The sequence below is a fragment of the Ictalurus punctatus genome, chromosome 8 (genome assembly GCF_001660625.3).
Source record: "Ictalurus punctatus breed USDA103 chromosome 8, Coco_2.0, whole genome shotgun sequence".
Classification (NCBI taxonomy): Eukaryota; Metazoa; Chordata; class Actinopteri; order Siluriformes; family Ictaluridae; genus Ictalurus; species Ictalurus punctatus.
Genome location: NC_030423.2, coordinates 11,128,588 through 11,153,089, shown reverse-complemented (window position 1 = coordinate 11,153,089; position 24,502 = coordinate 11,128,588). Strand labels below are relative to the sequence as shown.

General features: G+C 38.1%; 1 protein-coding gene across 2 annotated transcripts; it reads left to right on the top strand.

Moving 5' to 3' along the window:
- Positions 1–506: 506 nt before the first annotated feature.
- Positions 507–14,814, top strand: ubl3b (ubiquitin-like 3b). Of its 2 annotated transcripts, none has more exons than XM_017474387.1 (6): positions 507–1,182; positions 1,853–1,994; positions 8,485–8,593; positions 8,833–8,919; positions 9,168–9,245; positions 13,212–14,814. In XM_017474387.1, exons 2-6 carry the CDS (start codon positions 1,965–1,967, stop codon positions 13,262–13,264), a joined length of 357 nt encoding a protein of 118 aa, XP_017329876.1. In that variant the 5' UTR covers positions 507–1,182; positions 1,853–1,964; the 3' UTR covers positions 13,265–14,814. The 2 variants fall into 2 exon arrangements, with proteins under 2 accessions (XP_017329876.1, XP_017329877.1); XM_017474388.3 differs by having other exon boundaries at positions 571–1,182; positions 1,857–1,994.
- The last annotated feature ends 9,688 nt before the right edge of the window (positions 14,815–24,502 follow it).

Sequence of the window (24,502 nt, the reverse complement as noted above, 5' to 3'; positions counted from 1 at the left end):
AGGCGGGGTACACCGTGCGCCCTAGTAGGTAAACATAATGTAAAGGTAAAGCATATGTAAAACTATTGTATCATATCATCAATTAGTTCCCAATATTCTTTCATATGTTATCATTTCCCTAGCTATGTGACATACTTGTGAGGTTTATATATATATATATATATATATATATATATATATATATATATATATATATATATATATATATATATATATATATATAACAGTGCTTTAGCATCACAGGCAAGTCCATTTTAGATTAACAACTTCATTTTCATTTACTTATTTACATTAGACTCATAGATCAAACAAGAAAAACAAACTGAATACAGTAAACTGACCAATTACATCTAAATATATAGTCGCTTTAACCTTTAACCTAGATACAGATGCAAAACTTCTACTCATATTTTGTGACTCATTCCAAGTGTTCATGATTGCAGAGGAGACAGCCTACTCCACATAACAGAACTTAAGAGACTGAACAGATCAAATCAAAATGGAGTAATGTTTGATAAACTACAACTCCCGGTCTGTCAGGCTGAGCGGTGACGTTCCCTGTGTACTGTATCGTTCCAGCTGCTTTCCGGTGTCTTTAAATGTTCAGCCATTAATCTGAACCTGACACCGATGGTATTTTTTTAACCGAAAATATCCGAAATACAGTATGGCTATACCGATAAGTTAATTGATTAGGAAGTGACTGTGTAATTGGGCGCTTTTGTTGGATTGTTTTAGAGCCGTCGAATTGAAGAACTCGTGTTTTTGGGGCTGTTCGTGCTCTGTGATCGGTCTCGGTTCCTCTTATTTTCTGCCGCAGTCAGAAATTGTTTCAGTTCCCTGAGAGGAGCTAACTGTAGCTTCCTGCTGCTGCTAGTGCTAGTGAAGGCCAGCTAGCAGGAGCCATTGCGTTTCCAAACAAAACGGCGTACTGAGTTGGACTGGTTGACTTCCCAATGCTTCGTCAACAAACTAAACACTAATGTTATTCTTTTTCTTTACTGTGTACTGATTCTGTTTGACCTTGTGGAGCTAGCTCCGTCCGTTCGCGCAGTTAGGCCGTCTGTTTGCACCGTAGCTGGTTTGCTAGCGCCAGTATCGGCTAGCTAGCTAACTTTTCTCGCGGTCAGATAATGCAGCTGCAGTAGGACACTTTCACCCGAAATAGAGCCTCGTCTAAAGGTATGTGGCGTTTTACCGTGATGTTAATATGTGCTGTTAATATAGCTTACGGTGTTTGAAAGGTGCAAGATTCATGGTTTCTTTAGCATTTAGCAATTTAGCCGGAGAGCTAATCAGCTGTTGATGTTGTTCGCACCAGATTAGAGCTTGTCATTTTATTGAATAATTTGCTGTTTTTAAATTATTTTGATTTAGGTTACGTGATTGACGGCAGAAATCAAGAGTTGATTTAATATAGAAGTGTGTGTGGGTGTATATATATATATATATATATATATATATATATATATATATATATATATATATAAAATGTGTATGTATGGAGGTTAGGGATAATAAATAAGCATCAAATCAACATCAAAATGGAGTCTGAAATCGCATATATATAATAGTTATTATTTATATTGAGACATATAGTACACATTTATTTATTTATATATATTTTTATATATATATATATATATATATATATATATATATATATATATATATATATATCTCGGTGTGTGTGTTCATGTGGTAGTAATGTATATATTGGTTTCATATGTTGAGTGTGTTGCGACACATTGACGTTGTGACTTGGATAATTACCACCTTACTTTATGAAGTGTGTTATAAACAGAATTATAACCCAGTTTGGGAATGGTGTGAATGTTTGTCTTGGTGCCAGGCAGTGTGAAGCAGAGAAAGGCTTGAGAGAAAAGCACATACAGGCTCTTTGTGCCAGGGTTTGCAACCTCCACCACACCATTTCCTGTGTGCCTTCCTCCTGAACAACAGCCATGAGCTCGCCGAGAGACTCGCAGGACACAGTGAGTATTCTGTTTCCCGCTGCCCTCTTCTCCTTTACCTCATGTTCTGCTGTGCAATTAGAGACACGGCCTGGTATGAAGGAGACATCAAACTGCCTCTGACGTGTACGAACATATGATCTACACACTTGATCAAAACGTATCTAATTTCCAAATAAATTGTGTTTGAGCATTTTTGAATGTTCCTTGAAGATGTTTTAATCGTTGCAGGGTCGCATTGAGAAATCTTTTTCGAGATAGGGTAGGGTTTTTTTTGTACGTATTCAGGTTAAATGACTTACCTGATTTAATAACTATTGAATTAGAAAAGAAATGATTTATATATGATTTCTAGTATTTTTATTATCTGTAGGCCAGAACATTTCAACCCTCTCGGGTTTAATATTACAAGATGGAGATGTCTCCTACAAATTTTCCACTTTACCTGAAGTCTTAGGGCCTTAAACTTTATAATGTTAAAGTAATACATGTGTAAAAACTATGAATCATGTCAACAATTAATTTACAATGGGTTTTGAAACAAGTTTCCTGAACACTACCAACTAAGTAATAACTATATATTAACTATAACTGTGTGACAATCTTAAGCTTTTTTTCCCCTCCAGACCGTGTACGTTCTTTGGTAGTTGTCAGTATCAATACTGATACAGAGAAGATTAACATACTTATTAGTTTTAAGCACTCTGGATTGTCATGGAACATGTTGTTTGTTTAGCTTTGTTTTTGTTTATATGAAATATGAGCACAAGGTGTCACAAATGCTCGCCTGGTGATCGAGGAGGAAGGAAAAATGTTAGTCTCAGTGCTCCCTCATGTGTGGGGAATTTCCCTGCACACTTGTCACTGCTCTGTGTTTGTGAATAAATTTTGCGTGTACTCAGTTCCTGGCACCTTGCTCTTCTTTTTTTTTTTTTTTAAAAAATTAAAAAATATTTATTACATTTTTTTAAAATAGTGATCACACTCCTCCTTGTACGGTGGGAAGATGCTGTAGTTCCTACTCTTCATATTTTCACTGAGATTGCCATCAGCAGTTATGAAAAGCACCCAGATTCCTGTCATTAGTGCGACAACATGCATTAGGCATACATCCTATAGTATTTGGTATCACAGCTTTTTTTTTATTATTTATTTATTTATTTAGTTTTTTATGAGGATGAATAATTGACTAAAATATGAGGCAGATTTTTGATCCCAGTGTAGGTGCTGTGCCAGTAGGATTGGAGAAATCTTTCAAAACAGATCACGTTAAGGAATCCATATAGGTTTGGTGTAATGCTCGACCTTGAAGTGATCTCATGCCCTACTTTTTAAATATTGTATTTCGTTGTTCAGTGCAGCTCGGAAGCACTCTGTGTTGTTCCCTGATACACATTTTATACAGTGCATTATACAGTGCAAGTGTTCCTCCATGTTGTGCATGTGAGCTTGTAGCGTTCCATAAGATGTGCTGGTTCATATGGTGACGTGAGTGTTGCTAAGAGTAATGCGTCAGATATAATATGCTGTTTCTTTAGAGTTTTAGAGCAAAGGGTACACGTGGTGGATGTGGTGGTGCTGTTGTTGAAAATATTACAACTACCCATTATCCACCATAGATTTGCTTCTTAATGCCCGAATCCATTAGGGCTGGGGGTTGGTCAAGCGTTCCACCAGCTTTGTGAGGAGCTGAGTGTTTGTAAACAGATGATGCCGTGATGTCATTGTGTGCTCCATTGTTCTCTTTTTTGTGATGCCCATCGGCAAAAGTCAAATTGTTCTATGTGTGACAGAATGGGGAAGGGCCGTCCTACAATTCAGCAGCACTCAATGACAGATCTGATATGCTTGACTGTACTGAATAACATCACGTAAAAAGGAAATGCTGAACATGACACAGCCATATGACTTCAGGATGTTAGAAGATTATTGTCTTCTTGCCATGGTTGTTATCATTTTGGAGCAGTCACTGTCTGAGTAATGAACTAAAGTTCTGTTACAGTAGGCTAAGCTTTAAGTGATCACAATTTTTGGCAACCTTCATTTAATTACACAACGATCATCGTGAGATAATTAGCTGACATTAGACATCAGTTTGTACTACTCTGGTGCGTTAAACCACAAGCTCCTATTTATATATTTTATGTGTGTCTAACCAGCCACATAACACTCTTAATGATTTTCTTCTCTCTGGTTCTTGAACGTGTTGAGAATGCAAACCAAGCCACTTTTCTTAGGCTTGAACGGTTGCCACTGTTCAAAAGAAAGGGCAGAATTGTACGTATTGCAGGTGATTTACGTAAACAGTTAATATCATTAGGTACACAGTAAAAACAAAATGTAAGTTTCTTGTAATTTGGCAGGAATTGAACACGCACGCACGCATGCACACACACAGAGTGAGGTGGATGATAAGGGAGACAGAGATTCAGTATTGCTATTCAGTTGATTTCTGGGGTTCCCACATGTCACTTTTTATAGGCCTTTTCTGAAAAATACAGCACTGACCACCACTAACATTTGGAATTGGAGCTGTATCATGTGGTCAGATGAGACCGAAAACACGATGAGCAACACTGGTGTGCATAGGAGAAAAATCAGTGTAATATACAGTAAAGGATCAGTGGTGCTTCTGTACTATATTGTGGCCAGTTGTCTAGGGGCTCTTGTGAATATTGATGGCATCATTAAATCTGCTAAGTACCAGGATACTTTAACCCAAAACCTGGTCTCCTTGTCTTGAAAGTTCCTGAAAGTCTGCAAAGGAAAATGCAGATTTATCTGTCTCTCCATCAGCTACAATCATGTGCACATCTTGAAGATGGCATAAGTGATTAGGTTGAAAAAAAAAAAAGAAAATTGTACCCGTACCCACAATGCATGGCTGTTGTTTACAGAAAAAGAGAACCAAAACAATAGTTTAACAGATAGATTCGACATTTGATATTAATTTATTCATTTTCAGTGACCGAGTTATCCTAGTCAAGGTAGAGTGATGTTTGATTATGCTTCTGTTAATGAAATTCTGAAAAACTTTTGATGTAATTTGACTTTTCTTTCTTCAAACAGTGCATAAGTTGCGACTTGCATAATCATTTATTATAAATATAGAAATAAAATTAGCTATTCTTTCCATTACTCTTTATCCATCTTACTCTTTATCAATAGTCTGTCTTTTCTAACGTAGTGAAGTTTAAACCCTGTTCTTATATTATATTAATATAATTAATATAATATATTAATTATATCAATCGCTACAGGATTCAAAGGCAATGTGTTTAAATGGCCATCTCATTGAGACTCTATCCCAGGAATGAGCATTAGCCAGCAAAACATCCTGGATGTAATGTGAGTCCATCACAGGCTGCAATTGTAAACACACATTCATGTACTCCTTCACACCTAGGGGCAATTTATTGGTTTTGGGAGGTGGAGGAACTCGCATAGATCCAAGGAGAATATGTATAGAAACTCCACACAGACAGTAACCTGAGCTCAGGAGTGAAGCAAGGACCTCAGAGCAGAATCATGGACCACCATTTTATTTATTTACTTATTTATTTTCTATATTCCTGTCTCTTTATTTCAGAAAGTGGGAGAATAATTCTGTAGATGAGCTTAGCCACACATTGGTCCTTATTCTGAGTTGCTTATGGAAATTCCATTGACCAATCCATCCATTCCATTGCATTCATCAATTTTATAGTGGTCATATCTTTAGCTGTCATATTTTCCAATTCGTAATGGCACACAGTCATAACACCTGTGTGTGTTGTGTCATTTGAGGATAAATTGAGGTGTGCCCATTGCACATGACCTGTATATAGAGCTGAGCTATGCACAGCTGAAGCTGATTTGTCACCGCTCGTTTTTTAGCTCAAACTGCAAATTTCATGAGTTCGACACAGATTTGTGAAAGATTTACTCATTTGTAGGAATTTGGGCTAAATACTGATACAGTATAGTACAACTTACTTTTGCTCCTACAGATTTAAAGGGACTTTCTAAATAATCATTATTTTAATACTAAATGCAGAAGTAATCGTCACTGATATTGTTTTGCTCATTATCATATAGTCCTGCCTATACTGGTTCTTGTGATTCTGTGACTGAGACACCAAAAGGTTTGAGGACCTTAACAGGAAATTCTTGTTTTTCTCACTTCTGCTTTCAGAGACTAACCTTGATTTCTCTCTATCTATCAAATGTGTGTGTGTGTGTGTGTGTGTGTGTGTGTGTGTGTGTGTATTTGAGAGAGAAATAGTTCTGAATGCATGGACTCAGATGATGAGTTGCAGTTTTATGCATTATGGTCATTCTTTGCTTTTTGTTTCTTGGCCCTATGTCTCAGGGGCCTAGTGGCAGCATGAAAAACCCAAAGCTGTGCCAAGACCAACTGACTTGCTTTTTCCATCCTTCATCTTCCACCTGATTCTGAACGAGTGCATTTATTCCCAGCCAAACCCTGTATACAGCATGAGGGTGATGTAATATAACCAAGGAGTCATTCAAAACCAGGAATGGCAGAATGTACCTTTTTAAGCTCTTGGTGGGGGGGGATAAAAAGAGCTGAACAAGAGACCTCTTTTTGGATTCTTTTAGTCTCAAAGTGAGCTCAGACACTGTTCCTTGTCTCATTTTATTTTGGGAGCAGTAATAAGGTCTGGTGGTACCTAACCTCAATCCACAGTGCAACAGAGCTGCCATCCGTGCTTCCCTTTTAGAGCAGGATGTTCAAAATCAAATCAGGTCACCTGCATTTGGTACGCTAATTTCCATGATGCAGCTTAAATGGCAACTTTTTCTTCTTTGAAATGTACTTTAATAGAATACAGCAAACACTGACTTTTTCAGCGTTGCTAGTTATAGGAGAGTAATGAGGAGTAAAACATTTGCCTGTAATAAGAGGTGCACAGTCACTGGCCTCAGTGCCCCAGGCAGATATTATATGTCCTGACTATCAATTTTTTTTTTTTTTAAATTGTTGTTTCTGGTTGGCCTACTGGGTTCAGAATCTTGCTGATTAAAAGCAGTCACCAGCATTTTCCTCCTGACTAATAAAGAAAACCTCGCTCCCTATTGAGTTTCAAGAAACAATTTTCCATTTGATTTAACTGTTTAAAATAAATGTACATTTTTACATTACATTTATTGTGATGTACCTTGACGCCCTACTCGCTCTTAAATCTTTCTAGCTGCTAAAATGCAAACAACTGAGGTGTGGTCTGTTCCTTGATGGGAATTAATTTCACTAGATAGATTAAGTGGCTTGCATGAGCGATGGACAATCTTTGTTGAATTGGAAACATGCAGTGATGTATAAACTATGACAAACCTAAGCAAAATATAGAACAGTGCAGCTCAAAACTTTAATACAAATGCAATGTGCAATAATTCAATAATTATCAAGGTCATAGACTAGACATGCTACATAAGAGACATTATCAGTTGAGTATAGGGCCTATAGTTATATAATCATAACCTCCATGAGAATTCCAGTCCTAAGGCTGGAGTAATGACCAGCAAACGAAACTACTAAGTTTTAGCTAATTTACGATTTCTGGGCAACCAAAACATTGAAGTGGTAAAGCACATTGGATCATTTATTTATTTATTTATTTTTAACTTACTAGCAGATATTTCCACCCACAGATAATAAGCTGGATTTAAGATTTTAGTTCTGCCAGTTAAGCATTTTTGGTTAATATTGCACAAGGTTTCACTCCGTTATAGACTGACATTTTGGAGTCCACATGATGGCCGGATTTGCTACCAGGCCTTTTCATGATGTATGGAGAGTTCGCACCAATGCAGGACTATCCGATCTGTTATATAATTATGACTCTGCTGTTCTCGAGTCTTTAAACACATGATGCATAGCATTTTATGGCACTCACTTAAACATTACCTGTGTTACTTTTATGTTTTGAGTCTGCAGTTTGAGGTCTGGCTGGTTATGTTTATAACAGCTTGTAGTGGCAGGCTTCTTTTTTTTGTTGTTGTTTGTTTATTGACTTACTGTATGTCTTCCCATGTATTGGTGTGTACGATGCATTTGCTACAAATCAAGTGTATTGCTTTCACCTCCGGTGACAGAGTTTATGAAAATTTAATAACTCTGTATTGGGATGTCTGGAACACCTAGGGTTACTACATTAAGGCGTTGGACCAGAGAGAGAGAGAGAGGGAAGCAAAGGGCTAGTTGTTCTTGGTTTCACGGCACCAGAGAGTGCAGGAATGCATCTTTTTGCCCCACCCTGTCTGTCTGGTCACTCTAGTCCATTTAACAGGAAGTGTTATAGGAAACGACTGATTTGAGAGACAAGCAGTTGAGGCAGCACATTGGAAACAGTATCTCTTTCAGTGGTTGTGTTTTTAGGTTTCATGTCATTTCAGCATGTGGATAAAGGGACAAGTCATGTGTAACTTAATGGTTGTTTTGTTGAATGTGATAAAGGTTTCAGTTCACTTTTAAACAGGTGGTTATTACTGGTTCTTTTGCTGCTTTCAGGTGAACCTGCGTCTGATCCTCGTGAGTGGTAAGACACAGGACTTCACCTTCTCCCCTAATGATTCGGCCACAGACATTGCTCGTCATGTCTTTGAAAACTGGCCTGCAGGTAAGTTTTGAAAGCTTAACTAGATGGCATAGTCATGATTGGTCCAGGTAATTGTTTCAGTTTATTTAAGTCTGCCTGACTAAAGACAGTTGCTGGCTACTGAAGACAGTATTTGGGTTAAACTTATCTGTCTTGATTAACTAGCTTTGAGTAACATTTACTTTGTATGCTTTCAGATATGCTTCTTCCCACAGTATGTGTCGAACGGTGTGTTGATTTTGTCTCTGTTTTGTTTTGAGGATGGGAAGAGGAGCAGGTGAGCAGCCCCAGTATCCTAAGACTCATTTTCCAGGGCCGGTTCCTGCATGGCAACGTCACACTAGGAGGTAAGAGGCACATTATGCCTGTCAAGCACAGTCTGATGACCTGACTGGCAGTCTTTTACTTTCTTTTGTCTTGGACTGTTTTAAAAAAAAATAAAAATAAATAAATAATAATTTTTAAGCTTATTCTGTTGTTTACTTTAAGATTATATTGGTGTTCAAAAAGAGCTTTAAAATGTTGGTTATTTGCTGAGAATCAGACATTCATAAATTGTAAATAACCAGTAAATACTGTATTGTTTCTTGAATAGCCCTGAAGTTGCCTCCTGGACGAACAACTGTTATGCACTTGGTTGCCAGAGAGACACTGCCAGAGCCCAACTCCCATGGTAAGAGCTCAATTGTCCCTTTGGCAGTCCCTTTACACACATCCAAAGCATGTCTGAATGTGTGGGTCCTTTCTTTGTCTCGGACTCTGTGGCTATTAATCTTCAACAGCATATTCATTTACACTTCAAACCCCATTTGGTGGTTTTTCTGGGGAGGAGCAGGACAAAGCTGATTTGTTGCCATATCTGAAATGTGACTCTACTAGTACAAAATAAATTGAAGAATACACCACACATACAAATTTGTTTATGAAATACAGTACATCACTTGAACATTATAGTTCTGATTGCTTAAAAAAAGTATTCTAAAAACTATAATAAAAGCAGTGACGCACTATAATTATTCATCCGTGCCCAGAGACCGCCCAGTACATTTCCAAACTTTGTCAAATATTTGCTCTTGCGTTATTAGAATAATGGTTCTCTCGATACAATATTAATTATTTATCTTGCACACATTTCATACACTGGCACAGATTCTTCTTTTCCACGAGTAAAATAATTTTTTTCTGCTATTACCATGCCAAGTGAAACTGTATAAAACAGCCACGGTTAGAATACTTGTTACCCCTGCAATTGCTATAAGTGGCTTATGGCTCCCAGTTCTTATTAAATGCTTTAGCAAAACATTTTATACACTTTGTACAAAAAATATACAACTGCTATATATTTTTTATTACAGACAGTTGGGTAGAGATTATGTGCAACTTTCAGTGATCTAGACTAATGTATCTGTTTGAGAGGACCGTCTCACCAAAACTTATGTTCCATCGAGCTCAGTTGACAAACTTGAGTGCATATTTGTCTTTGTTATATCTGATAAAAAAATAAGAAACTTGTCCCTGTTTAACTGGATTTATTGGGGGTTTTTAATGTGTTGGTGTATTGTTTTTCTAAAGTATCATGTTTCTTTTATATAAAGCTGTAGAAGTATGCTGGTGTGGAAACAGTGAAAGGGTGTGTTACTATAACTTGTGAAATAACCTCCTGAGCTAACAGGCTGTACTGTGGTATTATCAGGGGTGGGTCTTTTAGAGGAATAATATGGAGCACAGTAGCTATGTGTGGAGAGCTAAAGAGCTTAGTGTGACTATTACAGGTTGTATATGATAAACCATTGAAATCACATGACTTGGTTACACCAACTAAGATTAAACTTTAACCAGTATTAGATCGGAACCATTGGCTATAACGCCCTGCTTTTGTTTAACGTTAAACTAAGATTAAACTCTCTTAGTCACTTACTTTAAACTCTGATCTAAATTAAATCAGGGGTTTCTTTTGATCTTGAAGCTGAGGTGATTGAGGTTTGTGAAATGGCAGAAAATATTCAATGGATGACCGGAAATCTTTCATGAGATTTTTGAGCAATTGTCACGCAAAACATTTTCTTATCCAGGCACTGAAAATAATGACTTTGTGTTAAGTCAGAGACTATACACACAGCAGTTCTGGTGTAACAGCTTTTTATGTTCATTGACCTTCACGGTGCAAGAATAAGTCAATGATAACATTGACTGTTGTGTTTGTATTGTGATTGTGGTTCAGCAGCCAAAAACCATCAATTTTTATTTTTTTATTTTTTCGTACTGGGTATGTTAGACACCCATGAGAAGGGTGATTTTTGTAAAATCAATGTAAATACTTATGGTTCTATACGCAGAGCAGTTTTATAAGCCGTGTTAAACAGCTTCAAAAGCTCCAAATAGGTGGGTACGGAGTTACTATCCGATAAAACAACACAGTTTCTAGATGGAGAAAGAGCCAAGTTATGTTTCCGAGTGTTTTACCAACCACTTAATGGTTGAGCTATTAAAGTTATGTGTTATGTAAGGGTTGATATTTGCATAGGGAGCCTAGCTTCCACTTGATAGCAACTTCTTGCTTTCTGACTTAATGGTAAGGCACATCATAAACTCTAAACTGTTCGCCTTCGAGGTAAACGTAAAGCCTAAGAAAAGAAAAATGAACACACCCGTCTTTAACATTGACTGTGGTTTCTGAATGAATGTGTTCCTGTCAAGTATATTTACTGTCGAGCTTTTTTGTACCTTACTAAGCTGTTCTGAAAGTTACATGGGAACTAGGGTTGTCACAATACCACAATATCTTAGGATACTATACCAGTTGAAGTATCACGATACCACGTAGTAACACGATACCATGCAATATTGTTAATTCATAATTCAAATTTACAGAAATACATGGATATACAGTTGCAATCAAAATTATTTAACCCCCATTGCAAATCAGGTTTATTGTCAAAATTTACAGACTTTCAGCTGTTTGCAGTGAACAAATCATTCAATCAATGAACAAAAGCAATTGAAATAGTTCAACACAAGAAATGCTTCATTGTGTTGAACTATTTCAATTGCTTTTGTTTGATTTGTTCATTGCAAACAGCTGGAAGTCTGTAAATTTTGACAATAAACCTGATTTGCAATGGGGGTTGAATCATTTTGATTGCAACTTTAAATGAAAACAGACAAACCAAATTTACCTCTGAATACATTATCAGTGAGAATGAATAACTAGCTATTGGGAAAAACTCAAGAACAATCATACAACTGACAAGCAACTAATTCAATGTGCCACGTATTTCATCTATAGTTCCCTAGAGTAATAAAATCATGCAAATTGAAATTGTCCTCAGAGTGTGAGTTTGGAAATTAACTCCAAAAATATAATAAAATCGGGAATGTTATCTTGCTTACTAGCAAACACAGCTAACTTCAGGGTTCATACAGATGCTTCATAATGAAATTCCAGGACGTTCAAAGCATTTAAAATGCACTTTTAATTCTTTCTTTTTTTTCTTTTCTTTTTTTCTTTTTCAAGCAGTATACAAGATATGCCATTCAAATATATTCTTTATTTCTTCTTTTTAAATTCCAAAAACCAATAAATATAATAATAATAATAATAATAATAATAATCAAAATAAATAAAACAACCAATATATTTTTCTGTTTGTTGTCAGACAACAGAACGAGAACTATTATTATTATTATTATTATTATTATTACTTCTACTAGTGATTGAGACGCGGCCCATTAATAGACTACATGTTAACCAGCAGTCACTTCCAAGGCATTTCCAATTTTATAACCACAACATCGTCTGACAAAATCATCATACACAAGTTAAACACAACGGCTGTGCTGTGATTTCTACTATATTTACATGTAAAATAATTACTTGGAGACAGTTAGTAATGAGTGAATGTGCTGCTCCTCTCTCTCTCTGCCGCTCCCGGACCAGAGTAGGCACAGAGAGGTCGGGTTGGGGGGAAGCAGGACCTCGCGCTCGCAGGGCAATACTGGCCACTCTCTTCTACAGAAAGTAGCTAAGGTTTTCCCAAACAGTCGCTATATTTGTCACTAGGTGCTGTTTGAGGGGGAAAAACAAAGTCGTTGTGAAGGAGTGTGAAAAGTGGACTGGAGCTGTCTGTCAAAATGAGTGAGTGAATAGTGGGAGGAGGGGGAGGGGCTGTAGCGGGAGTCATATATTTTAAGTGAAAGGATTGTATTTGTGTTCTATTGAAAATAAACACTTTAATTATTTACTTATTTAGCTTTTTTTTGTATTTATTGACTGTATAATTGAAGCACGTTTTACTCATCCCTAGATAGAAAATCGCCAGTACTTAAATTTCAAAAAGCCAAATTCAAGCACTTCAAGCACCTTATACGAACCCTGATTTTAGTGTTTAGACACAGCGGTTAGCATAACGTTAACTCGCTTACTAACAAACACTGCTAATCTTATTATTTACACACAGCAGTTAGCATAAGATTAGCAAACAGGAAATCTTTAAAGATTATGATAAGGAATTTGGGTTATATGAAGTGTCACCATGCAACCCTTATGGGAACATAATGCAATTTTTTTGGTAGGTTTTGGGTACTTTGTTGGAGCAGTGATTTTGCCTGCTGCTCATTTTGTTTGCTTTTGTCTTTAAAGGCCAAAGAAACCGGGAGAAGACTACAGAAAGCAGCTGCTGCTTATTGCTGTAAAACAGAAGAGATCTCCCTGATCTACCTGGAACTCCCTGATCCCTGAACATGCCTTCTATTCCTCTATCCCTGCTCCCTTTTTCTGCTCACCAACCTATGATGCATTCTGAATGATTATAGAATGGCTCAGAGGGTCAGATAAATTTGTCATTCACTTTATTCCTGTATAGTAGCTGGAAACCTTCTGTGCCAAGTACTCAAATCTTTCATTTGCCCTATTTTCTTGCCAAAATTACTTTTTGCTTAGTAAAACCATGATCCTTTGTACATAGATCTCTATTAAAATCCAAATATCCAGATAACTAAAAAGGAAAATGTAAAATAAGAGTGTGATAAACTGTTTAGGGAATTTCTTGTACTCTAGAGAGAATACCGAGGTCCCTTTCTCCACATACACAGAGTATTTTCTGACCAGAAATGTGGATTTGGACATGGCTCAGCTCTTAAGGGCTAGCTGGCACTTAAACTCGCACATCTGATCATCACCATTGATTGCACTCTACTCAGACCCTTATCTGAAGCCAACAGTGGTTGACAGAACATCACTTCACCACTTTCCAACTGACATCATAACATGTTTGGAAATCTCTTGCTTTGTACAAATAGGACAAGAAAGAATTTACCCTTACATTGGTGGACTGATAGGACATGCCATGACCACCCCATATGCCTTTGACGCTGGACCAAGCAAGAGTTTGAACTCAATCATAAGGCTTTTTCTCTCCTGATGTGACGGCTCTGTCGACACCTGTGCATGCCCTAGTCTAGTGTTTTCTTATCCTGGGTGTGTACCTGACTTCTTGGAAAACTGTTCACCTCTTATGTGCTTGAAGGTCTGTCTGCCTGAAAAGGAAGTGAAAAGGTTGCCAAACATGCTTGAACTGTGAGAAACTCATCATCTCCTTAGCCACATAAGATACACTTTGTCTGCTAAGATGTCCTGAGGGACAGTCCGTCTGATGCAAAGAATAAAAAGAAGGGAATCGTCAGTGGGCTCCTGCCTGAAAGCCTTGGCCATAAAGGCTGCATTGTAAGCATGGTAGATTCCCTGAGCACCCCGGCGAGCTCCACGGGCTTCGGAAAAGACTGCAAGTGAACAGGGGGTGGCATCCCTTAATGGGCCCCAGCATGGGGTTAGGAGGAAAAATGGGTGTTTTTATTTCCTAATGTTTGTATGCTGTCTGCTTTTCTTTTGACTTCAAATGGTGGAGAATTAATATTAATATTAATAATGGAATTCTAAACAAAGTTATTTGTAATCTTGTGTCTGTGTATTTCAGCTTTTAATTGCTATACATTTAAAAGACGACTGATGTGAGTGCGAGACGGGTTTTTGTGGAGGGATGGCCCAAATGATATGGGAGAACAGATCAGTCATGGTTAATAATGTCCAGTGGTCTTCGCTCTTCCTTTGAGTGGTCATCCCTCAGCGAGTGTGTATTAAAAATTGTCTGCTATAAAATTAGCTTCAGAATATTAAATGTACAAATACAGTATGCCTAAAATCCTGTATTATAAATTAATAATTAAAAAAAAATATTTCAACTAAACTCAGTGTCATGATCTTTTGATTTTCATGGAGGTATGTGCTCTCAGGTTTTCTGCTGTAGATGGCAGTGTTGCTTCGATTCTATGAGTAGATGCCCAAATCCATTTCTCAGCATCCATCCATCCATCCATTTTCTATACCGCTTATCCTTCAGGGTCGCTGGAGCCTATCCAGGAGCCTATCCCTGGGAGCATCGGGCACAAGGTGGTGTACACGCTGTACAGGGTGCCAATCCATCAGCCGAGCACAATCACGCATTCACACACCCATTCATACACTACAGACACTTTGGACATGCCAATCAGCCTACCGTGCATGTCTTTGGACTGGGGGAGGAAACCGGAGTACCCGGAGGAAACCCCCGCAGCACGGGGAGAACATGCAAATTCGGTACACACACACGGCAGCGGCAGGAATCGAACCCCCCAACCTTGGATGTGTGACCCCAACGTGCTAACCACTAAGCATTCATTATGGTCTTTCTGGATGCAGACCAGACATTATGCCTGACTATGTAGAGAATGTTAACTGTCTTCAATCAGTCTCTGAGAATCTGTCTGTGTGTATATTTGGTTTAGCTACTGTTTAATGCCAGTCTGAGAGCAAGACACCATTCTTGTCAATAAAATAAGCTTGCTTTCTTTTTTTAAGCAGTGCTTGCCTGATTCTGAAAGAGTCTTTCAAGATGTATAGCTGAGAGAGATCCAGCTTTCCAGTTGACACTGGCAGTGAAGTGAAGGAAAAGGAATGAACCAGATGGTCCAGGCAGCTTAAGTACACATTTCTTAGGAGTGAACTGTGAAGTCTTGTCCAATTTCTTTGCTATCGGGATACATTTAAAAATTGAAGCACAAGTTATACCTCTTTATAAGCAGACAAATGTGAATCATATTTTTATACCTGTGCAGGTTCAGAACTCTTTCTTCCTCTGTGCGAAGGAAGGGAAAAGTCCTGTGGGAGTGATGGGGCAGCTGCCTCACAATTCCATTTCCTCTCCGTCTCTGTGGTTTGGCTCAGAGCTTGCTTAAGGGAAAAGCCTACTATATAAGGCACAGCAGGAGTGTATTGGCAAAGCTGGTGAGTTATGGTATAATTTTTTAACCGTTGGAGACCTTTTTCTCTCATTTAAATTAATATTCCTTTCATTCTCAGGGAGCTTTGACTCCCATTTTGGGCCCTCTGATAGAAAATGTGTCTCTGATGTTACATTATATTACATTTCTAATGAATGCATGTTTTCCAACTGAAAACTGGTACCCATCACATTCAACATTTCTAATACATAATTTCTTTTAAAATGCTCTTTACCGTAATGGAACACAGGCTACTGGCATCATGTCCACAATAACAATTATGGACCTGTTAAATCTGCACGGCACTCTATGTATAACATTAGATAGAAGTGAAAGTTGCGTGGGACTTGAAACTAGCACAGCTTTACTCATTTCCCCTTTTTTTACTGCTGTCTTTGGATAGGCTGAGCAAAATCACACCGGCGGTTCTTCTGATATTAAAACAAGCTGGGAGTCTGTCCGTAATAGAAATCCAGACTGTGACTACAGATAGTCTACAGTCTCTGTTGGCCAATTTGTATCTCTGTCGCCGCTATTTATTGACTTCTTGCTGCTGTTTACATGAGAGTCTTATGTCTTCTGAAAGGATATTGAGCTCCAGTATAGACTAAACTGTAAATCCTTTGACCCTTTTGGCAAAGGTAGTTTAGTTGTGTGAGAGTTCAGCAGGATCACATGTCTCCAATGTGTAAGTTCTTTCTGCATGTGCGCTAAGGGTCACCATGCCAGCAGTCTGTGACTGCTTACTATTTGCCTCAGCTCCTCCAAGTCCCACTCCTATCACAAGTTCTTGTTGATGCATTTTTGAAAGGAAAGAAAAAGAAAAAAAAAGTTGTTTTGTTTTAGGGAAGTCACTAGAAAGTGAGAAGCACTTCGTAAAGCTGTGACTGTTGACAGGAAATAAGTATACAGATCCTTTTCCTGGCAGTGAGGGCAAGTCAAGCACTAGAGCTGTTTGCATCATGACATTCATGTTTTATTTCATTGTTTCTTTCAGGTATTCCTTGATTGTATAAACCTGTCACTGAAAAGAGATGCCAGATGGAGCTTTTAAACAATATGAGCTCTGTTTCTCATGGAAAAAGAGAGAAAATAGCAGTCCACTGCTGGATGAACAGGGTTTGGAGGAGCCATATGCTCTGCATGCTCTGAAGCATTCTTTCTAGGTGAAAGAATTTCTCACACAGTTTGGAAATGAAGTGTGTAAACAAAATGATGGGTTGTTCTATTCAACCATTGTTATCTTTCTCATCGACTCACTGGATAACAGGTCATCTCAGTTAAATGTTAAAGAGCATATTTTATCAAGCTAGTTTCAACAGAGTTTTGGATGATTATACCAAGCTTTTTTCTTCATGTAGCAGCATTACCTTCAGTCAACAGTATAATTACACCTTAATTATACACTGGGTTGTGCTAAACAAGTCTTGATATGCCAACAGTGTGCACAAAATTGACTGGTATCGTTTCCAGCATTTTATTCCCAACTTCATGTTTCATGTCTCCATCACTGTTTGGTAGTACACACCCAAGTGTTGATGAGTGTTGTTGTTTTTACATTAGGATGATGTTCTGTACTGAATTTATTGTGCTATATAGTGTCGGAAAATTAATGCAACACTTTGTGGACACTAATTGCTTAATTAATGATAAATTGATTCATCCCACAGTGCATCTTCCAGTCACCACTGACTGAGAGCCCGGTTTGCACAAAGTCAATGAATCTCTGAAGTCAAGTTGTATAATCAGTCATTACTTGCCAACTATTTTTGCATATCACATGTTTGTACTCTACCTGCATTGTTGATAATGTCTGTCTGGAAACTTGAGCAAGCATTTTACTGTTATTGTTACTTATAATAATAACGTAATAATAAATCAGAGTAGGTTATTTTTTTAAAATAAAAGAACCAACAGTAATATTACATAAAATTGCTAAACAAATATAACACGTTAACACGTTTGCCTTGCACCTCTAGGGTTGGGGATTCGATTCCTGCCTCTGCCCTGTGTGCTTGGAGTTTGCATGTTCTTACTGATTCAGAATGCTGTAGCACGCATCGTCTTCAACCAGCCCAAGAGAACCTATGTCACACCGCTCTTCATCTCCCTCCACTGGCTTCCTGTAGCTGCCCACATCAAATGCAAGACCTTTTCTGGAACTGCACCGCCCTACCTCAACACTCTTTTGAAGGCTTACGTTCCCTCACGCAATCTGCGATTGATTAACGACCAACGCTTAGTAGTGCCTACTCAGCGTGGCTCAAGTTCCCTTTCCAGAACCTTCACACTAACTGTCCCTCAGTGGTGGAATGAACTTCCAACCTCAATCTGGACAGCAGAATCTGTTACTATCTTCAAAAAACAGCTAAAGACCCACCTCTTCCATGAACATGTAACTAACCCCTAAAATGCCAACCCCACATTATCTTTAAAAATAAATAAATAAATAAATAAACTTATTCTGGCTCTTGAAGGTTTTAGATGTTTTATTAAACATGGATAAACATAAAACTCACCTAAGCAGAGGCTATAACACTGCAAAACTCCTGTTAAAAAAAAAAGAAAAGAAAACACCAACACTGTCAAAGCTTTCAGCTGGGTGACATGAGGTGAGGTTTGTGGTTTTGACAGTTGCATCAAAATGTTGCCCAGCATGTCTGTGGTTTTGGTAAAAGTTGACCATCCAAGTCAGTAGAGAAGACATTCACCTCCACTATCAGCACCAGGCCTGTGGGTGGATAGATGCATATGCACAGAAGTGTGGAGAGCAAGTCAGGCTGCAACCTTCAAGATCCACAATGGTGTGGCCAGAAAAGTGTACAAAAGATGATAGTTCTCACTAGTTCCTTATCCTCTGTGTGGAGCATCTGAGGCTGAGACTAAAACTGGTATTTTGAGGCCAACCAAATATTGAAAGATCAACTACCTGGCACAGGTGAAACCTTGTAGCTATTTTACAGAAGTGTTTGGCACCACAGGACACATCGTCTACTGCAGCATGCCTGTGGCCCTTTCCCTTGTTCTTGATTACATTTTCCAGTGCACGGGAAACTAGACAAGTTTGACCTTTTTTGTGCACTGACCTTTGCTTGATTTTATATTGACCTGCTCAGGTATTGCACCAGGACCTCATTAGGAAACGGTTCAACAACGACCTTTTCACCCTTGTCAACATTTCTCAGTTGGTATGCCGACCCATTTTTCCCTGCTTCCAACACAACGACTTTTGATAAATGACTGTTCACTGCTGCCTAATATATCCCACCCCACTGACCGGTGCCACTGTGGCAAGATAGTCTGTCAGTGATTTTAACATTCTAGCTGATCTGTGTGTGTGTGTGTGTGTGTGTGTGTGTGTGTGTGTGTGTGTGTGTGTCTCTCTCTCTCTGTGTATATATGTATATATAATGTATGTGTACTCCAAAAAAATAAATGTCCCTTTTTCAGGAGACTGTATTTTAAAGATAATTTTGTAAAATCCAAATAAGCTTCAGAGATCTTTATTGGAAAGGGTTTTAAGAATTTTTTCATGCTTGTTCAATGAACCATAAACAATTATTGCACATGCACCTGTGGAATAGTCCTTAAGACACTTAACAGTTTCCGGTGGTAGGCAATTAAGGTCACAGTTACAGTAATTTAGGACACTAAAGAGACCTTTCTACTGACGCTGAAAAACACCACAAGAAAGATGTCTAGGGTTTAGAGCTGCAACAACTAATCGATAATAATCGATTATGAAAATCGCTGTCAACGAATCTCATTATCGATTAGTTGGTGTGCGCGCAGCACGGGGGAGATTTACTCCTTACGATACTTCTCTTCCGAAAACACGCTTCGGAGAGTAAATACTAAAATTGTGTCCCAAATGATGTACTATACACTTACACTATGTATTACGCTGTGTACTCTACTGTCTAGTGTGTGAATTTAGAAAGGTAATATCATCTAAAATGGAACACTAGCGGTTTTTTCACTAACCGGAAGTATAAACCGCTTCCAAGTCGACGGCGCATGACGTCATACGCACGTAATGTGACGGCGCTAGCTTTAGCCTAATACCCAGAGTGAATTTCTTCATGAATTTCCTTTCTCTCAATGACCATCAGCCGGAGGCGAAATCGTCAAGTGACTGAGGAAGAAAATGTGCGAGCTCCAAGTCCTCTAAGGCAGAGGAGTATTTTATATTAAACACCGCGGAGAAGATAAAACTTTATAAAGCAGAGTTTGTGTAGCACGAGCACGACAGTGATGCTGTCGCGAGTTGCTTAAAAGGTTTAGTTTAATTGAAGTTTATTGATATTATATGCTGTATCAGTGTCACTTGTGTTCTTTATTATAACGGAAGTGATGTGTTAGTAACGAGGCCACGTTGCTCCTCACACGCAATGTAGACACGATGATGCAGCGTAGGAGCGCGAGTAAGAGTATTTTAAAAGTATTTCTTCTTTTTTTTTTTTAATGGATGCACAAAAAGCACTGAATTAAACTACAGCCCTAAATGAATAATATATATTCTGATGTGTGTCTGTGTATATTGGGTTCTTTTCAGTCTTATATAATAGGACAAGCAGTTGTGTAAAGTTTTAGTCTGAAGTTTATATTCGTAACACTCAGTTTGTGGATTTAATGTTAAATAAACTAAAAAAAAAATGGTACTGAAAGTTTGCCCAGGCCCATACGATTAATCGGAAAAATAATCGGCCAACTAATCGAATATGAAAATAATCGTTAGTTGCAGCCCTACTAGGGTTCCTGCTCACCTGTGTGAACATGACATAGACCTGCTGCAAGGAGGCATGAGGACTGCAGATGTGGCCAGAGCAATAAACTGTAACGTCTGTGATGTAAGACTTCTAAGACAGTGCTCCAGGGAGACAGGAAAGACAGCTAGTCATCCTTGCAGTGGAAAATTACATGTAACCCCCCCCCCCCAAGAAATGATCAAGAACTTGTAAATGCCTTGGTGGTTGAGTGGAGTAACATCTCACAGCAAGAACTGACAAGTCTGGTGTAGTCCATGAGGATGAGATGCACTGTAGTACTTAAAGCAGCTATTGGACACCAGATTCCCCACCAGATTGGACATTGGACCCCCCCCCCCCCCCCCCCCTCTTTGTTCAGAGACTCATTATTCCATTTCTGTTCGTCAAATGTCTGTTAAACTTGTTCAGTTTATGTCTCAGTCGTTGAATCTTTTTATGTCAATACAAATATTTACACATGTTTTTACATAGAAATTTGCTGGAAATAAACAGTTGAATACGAGAGGACATTTCTTTTTTTTTTTGCTGAATATATTTCTCTAAAGCTGCTTTGAGTCAATGTCCAAAGTGCTAAACAATTTTTTTTAAAAATTGAATTAAATATTTGTTGTCAGTTATATCCAGATGTTTTTTTTTGGTTTTTTTGAATAGTCACATCCTCCTCATGTTCTCATACACCGAGTCTTTCACACTGATATTCTGATGTCAGGAAAGAAACCTGTTTATTGTGTGGGATTTTGGTTTTACAGTAAAAATGCAAATTCTTTTTCTTCACTTGAGGGAAAAGACAGCTTGGAAAAAAAAAAACCTGCTTGAAGTATTGAAATTGTTTGGTTTGGCTTTACAATGTCAATTAAAAATGATGTGAAAATAGAAGGAAATGTTTGTGGGGAAAACAGCTCTTATAAGATGCATTCACTTAAAAAAATAAATAAATAAATAAAAATATGCTGTTGAGTAAATGCAGCAGCAAACGAGGCCAGCCAAAGCCTGATGAATGTCCATCATTTGGTTCAGAATCACCATGGAGACGAGCCATTCTGACAGCAGGCCGGCTGGTGGTTTATGGCTGAAAAGAGCTAAGCATCAGATTATTCAGCTGTTGAATATGCACATTGCACAAAACCTCAGTAAACGAAGTCAGCTGGCTTGTTTCAATTCTGAGAAAAGTGCTGCATTCAATTAATTCACATAGAGAATATGTCCAAGTCATGCCATCTAAAACACATTTGAATTGTTGAAGGTTCACCCAGAATGCACTGAGGATGTTCTGTCTTGCTTTATACTCTAGTACAAGCAAAGAACCTTTAACATACACCAGTTTAATGCTTACAATAAACATCCCTCTCCTTTTATACATTTTGTCTTGATTAAATTGTAAATGGCTGCATGGACCATAAATATGGCGCATTACCAAGTTTGACTCGGAAGATGTCCTTTGTATTTGTTTGCATCCTGCCTTTTCATCTCTCTTCCTCTGTGATGTGGAAACGTCCCCTTGAGTCTCTTTAGACTAGCATGTTTATGTCTGTGTGTTTTGGACTCATACTTTGTGACATACATCTGAGATCTCAGGGCTATTAATCTTGTGCTTCACCTTTGGATGGTTCCTTGGGATTTAATTGAACCTCTTTCTGGCCCTATTTCTCAGAAAGCCAGTATTCCATTACATTATACTAAACTCGAGGGCAGAGTTAGGGTTAGGGAAGATTGTGTTAAACTGTTTTAATCAAGCAAAAATAAATGCTCCCCATGTGAAATCAAACATTTGTTAAGATTCGTATTTCTCTATGTTGCGCATTGAACAACATCGTACAACTTCCTTATGGTGCAATTCCAGTAATTGAATGAATAGTTTGTTAGCACAGGCATGTGTACACATACTTTTCGTTCCTGTAGAGTCCACACACAAAAAACAACTAGCAAATCTGTATATGTCAATAGGCTCCACTGTTTGCTTAGTTGTTTGGGGGGGCAATGCATCATTCTAGACTAAGTTTATATACAGTGTATGCATGTGTGAGGTCCACATGCAAAACACCTCCATCCTCTTGTGAGTTTATTTCAGCAGGCAGTTTAAACTTGCTAATGCCCTGTGTATGCATAGAAATGAGTTTCAGTTCTAGTGCATGTTAAAATCAGTCCTCTGTTTAGTGGCTAGGATAGTCATTAGAGTACTGAAAGATTATATAGGTGTTGAACACATGGGCTTATCTAAGGCTTTGTGTGGCCTCTTGGGATGCGCTGTGCTTGCAGTTCCAACTGTACAGGAAGCACCATTTGGAGGATGAAAAGCACAACGGAAGAAGTGAAGGGAAAAAAAGGCTTTGAACTACAGAATCAAAAGGATTATAACAATTTGGAGGAAAGACCAAGGAGTTCCGCACACCAATCTGAGGATTTCTTCATTTAGAATTTACTTCAGATTTGGAGTGTTTGGCTCAATTCTAAACTCATCTGCATTTCATATGGTGCATAGATGATAAAAAAATCTTGATTGTCTTTCTTTTCATGCTTTCACCACTATCACATTTTTTTCAGCTAATATACAACAGACTCATCTCTTTGGTATGTTATGTAACTTTTTTTTATAGATTATTTTTCAACAAAGCACCTTTTTTTTTTTGCATAACTATTTTAATTCTGAAATTAAATGTACAGTGCTGTGAAAAAGCATCTTGATTTCTTATGTTTTTGTGTACATCTGATACGAAGTAGTTTTAGATCTTCAAAATACGACCATAAAACAAAGGCAAGCTGAATAAACACTCAATAGTTGTTTTTTTTTGTATTGAAGCAAAAAAATAAGCTATCCAACACCTATAACCCATGTGAGAAACTAATTGCCCCCTTAAATTTAAAATCTGGTTGTGCCACCTTTAGCACCAATAACTGCAACCAAATACTTTCGATAATAACTGGAGATCAGACTTTCACTTCCTTCTAGGACTTGGACTTTCTCCTATGCTTTGGATCGTTGTCTTGCTGCATAATCAAGTTGTGCTTGAGTTTTACTTACAGACTGTAGAAACAGGCATACTGCTTTAGGATTTTCTGGTAGAGAGCAGAATTCATGTTTCCCTCAGTTATTGCAAGTTGCCCAGGCCCTGAAGCAGTAAAGCATCCCCATACTATTACATTTCCCCCACCATGCTTGACTGTAGCTTTGATGTTCTTTTTGTGGAATTCTGTGTTTGGTTTACGCCAGATTCCAAACAGTTCCTGGTCTAGCAACAGGGCCCAGCCTAAGTCCAAGTCACCATCTACTGACTGCAGGACGTACCGATCACTGATTATATCCTAACTGCAATGTACAGCGCTATAATTCGCCAATCGACCCCGATGCTTTACATTGTCATTTTGCTCTTCTGAACTGCCGTTGACCCTCATACCGCACCGAAATAATCACGGACAAAAACCTCTGTTACTACTCGTTGAAACCTGACACGTACCCAGTATTACTTGCAGCTGAACCTATTTACACCGGATGGATATAGATACCTGTCCAGACTGTGGCTACATGGCAACTGATTTGCGTCTCGCCCAACTTGATTTTCACAACACTAATACATTTGGTACTGAAAGCTAATTTTCATTGTCCTCTCACAATTATTTTACTATATTGTCCTCCTAAGGCTCAATCTGACACTTTTTTCCAAACTCTGTGAACTGTTAATTCTTGCCTGTGCTTCGCCATCATGTGTCCTCTTGCTTGGTGACTTTAATATTCATGTGGATACAGTGTGCTCTAACTCATCTCAACTATTGTCTGTTTTTGATTGTTTCAATCTGATTCCATATGTGACTTTTTCTACTCCCACCCATGGTCATACTCTTGATTTAATCT

What these genes read in the sequence shown, in the direction of transcription:
- ubl3b (XM_017474387.1), top strand. Translation starts at nt 1,965, where the DNA reads ATGAGCTCGCCGAGAGACTCGCAGGACACA. An exon ending in CTTTGAAAACTGGCCTGCAG is followed by an intron (nt 8,594 to 8,832) that starts GTAAGTTTTGAA and finishes TTTTGTTTTGAG; the next exon opens with GATGGGAAGAGGAGCAGGTG. An exon ending in GCCAGAGCCCAACTCCCATG is followed by an intron (nt 9,246 to 13,211) that starts GTAAGAGCTCAA and finishes TTGTCTTTAAAG; the next exon opens with GCCAAAGAAACCGGGAGAAG.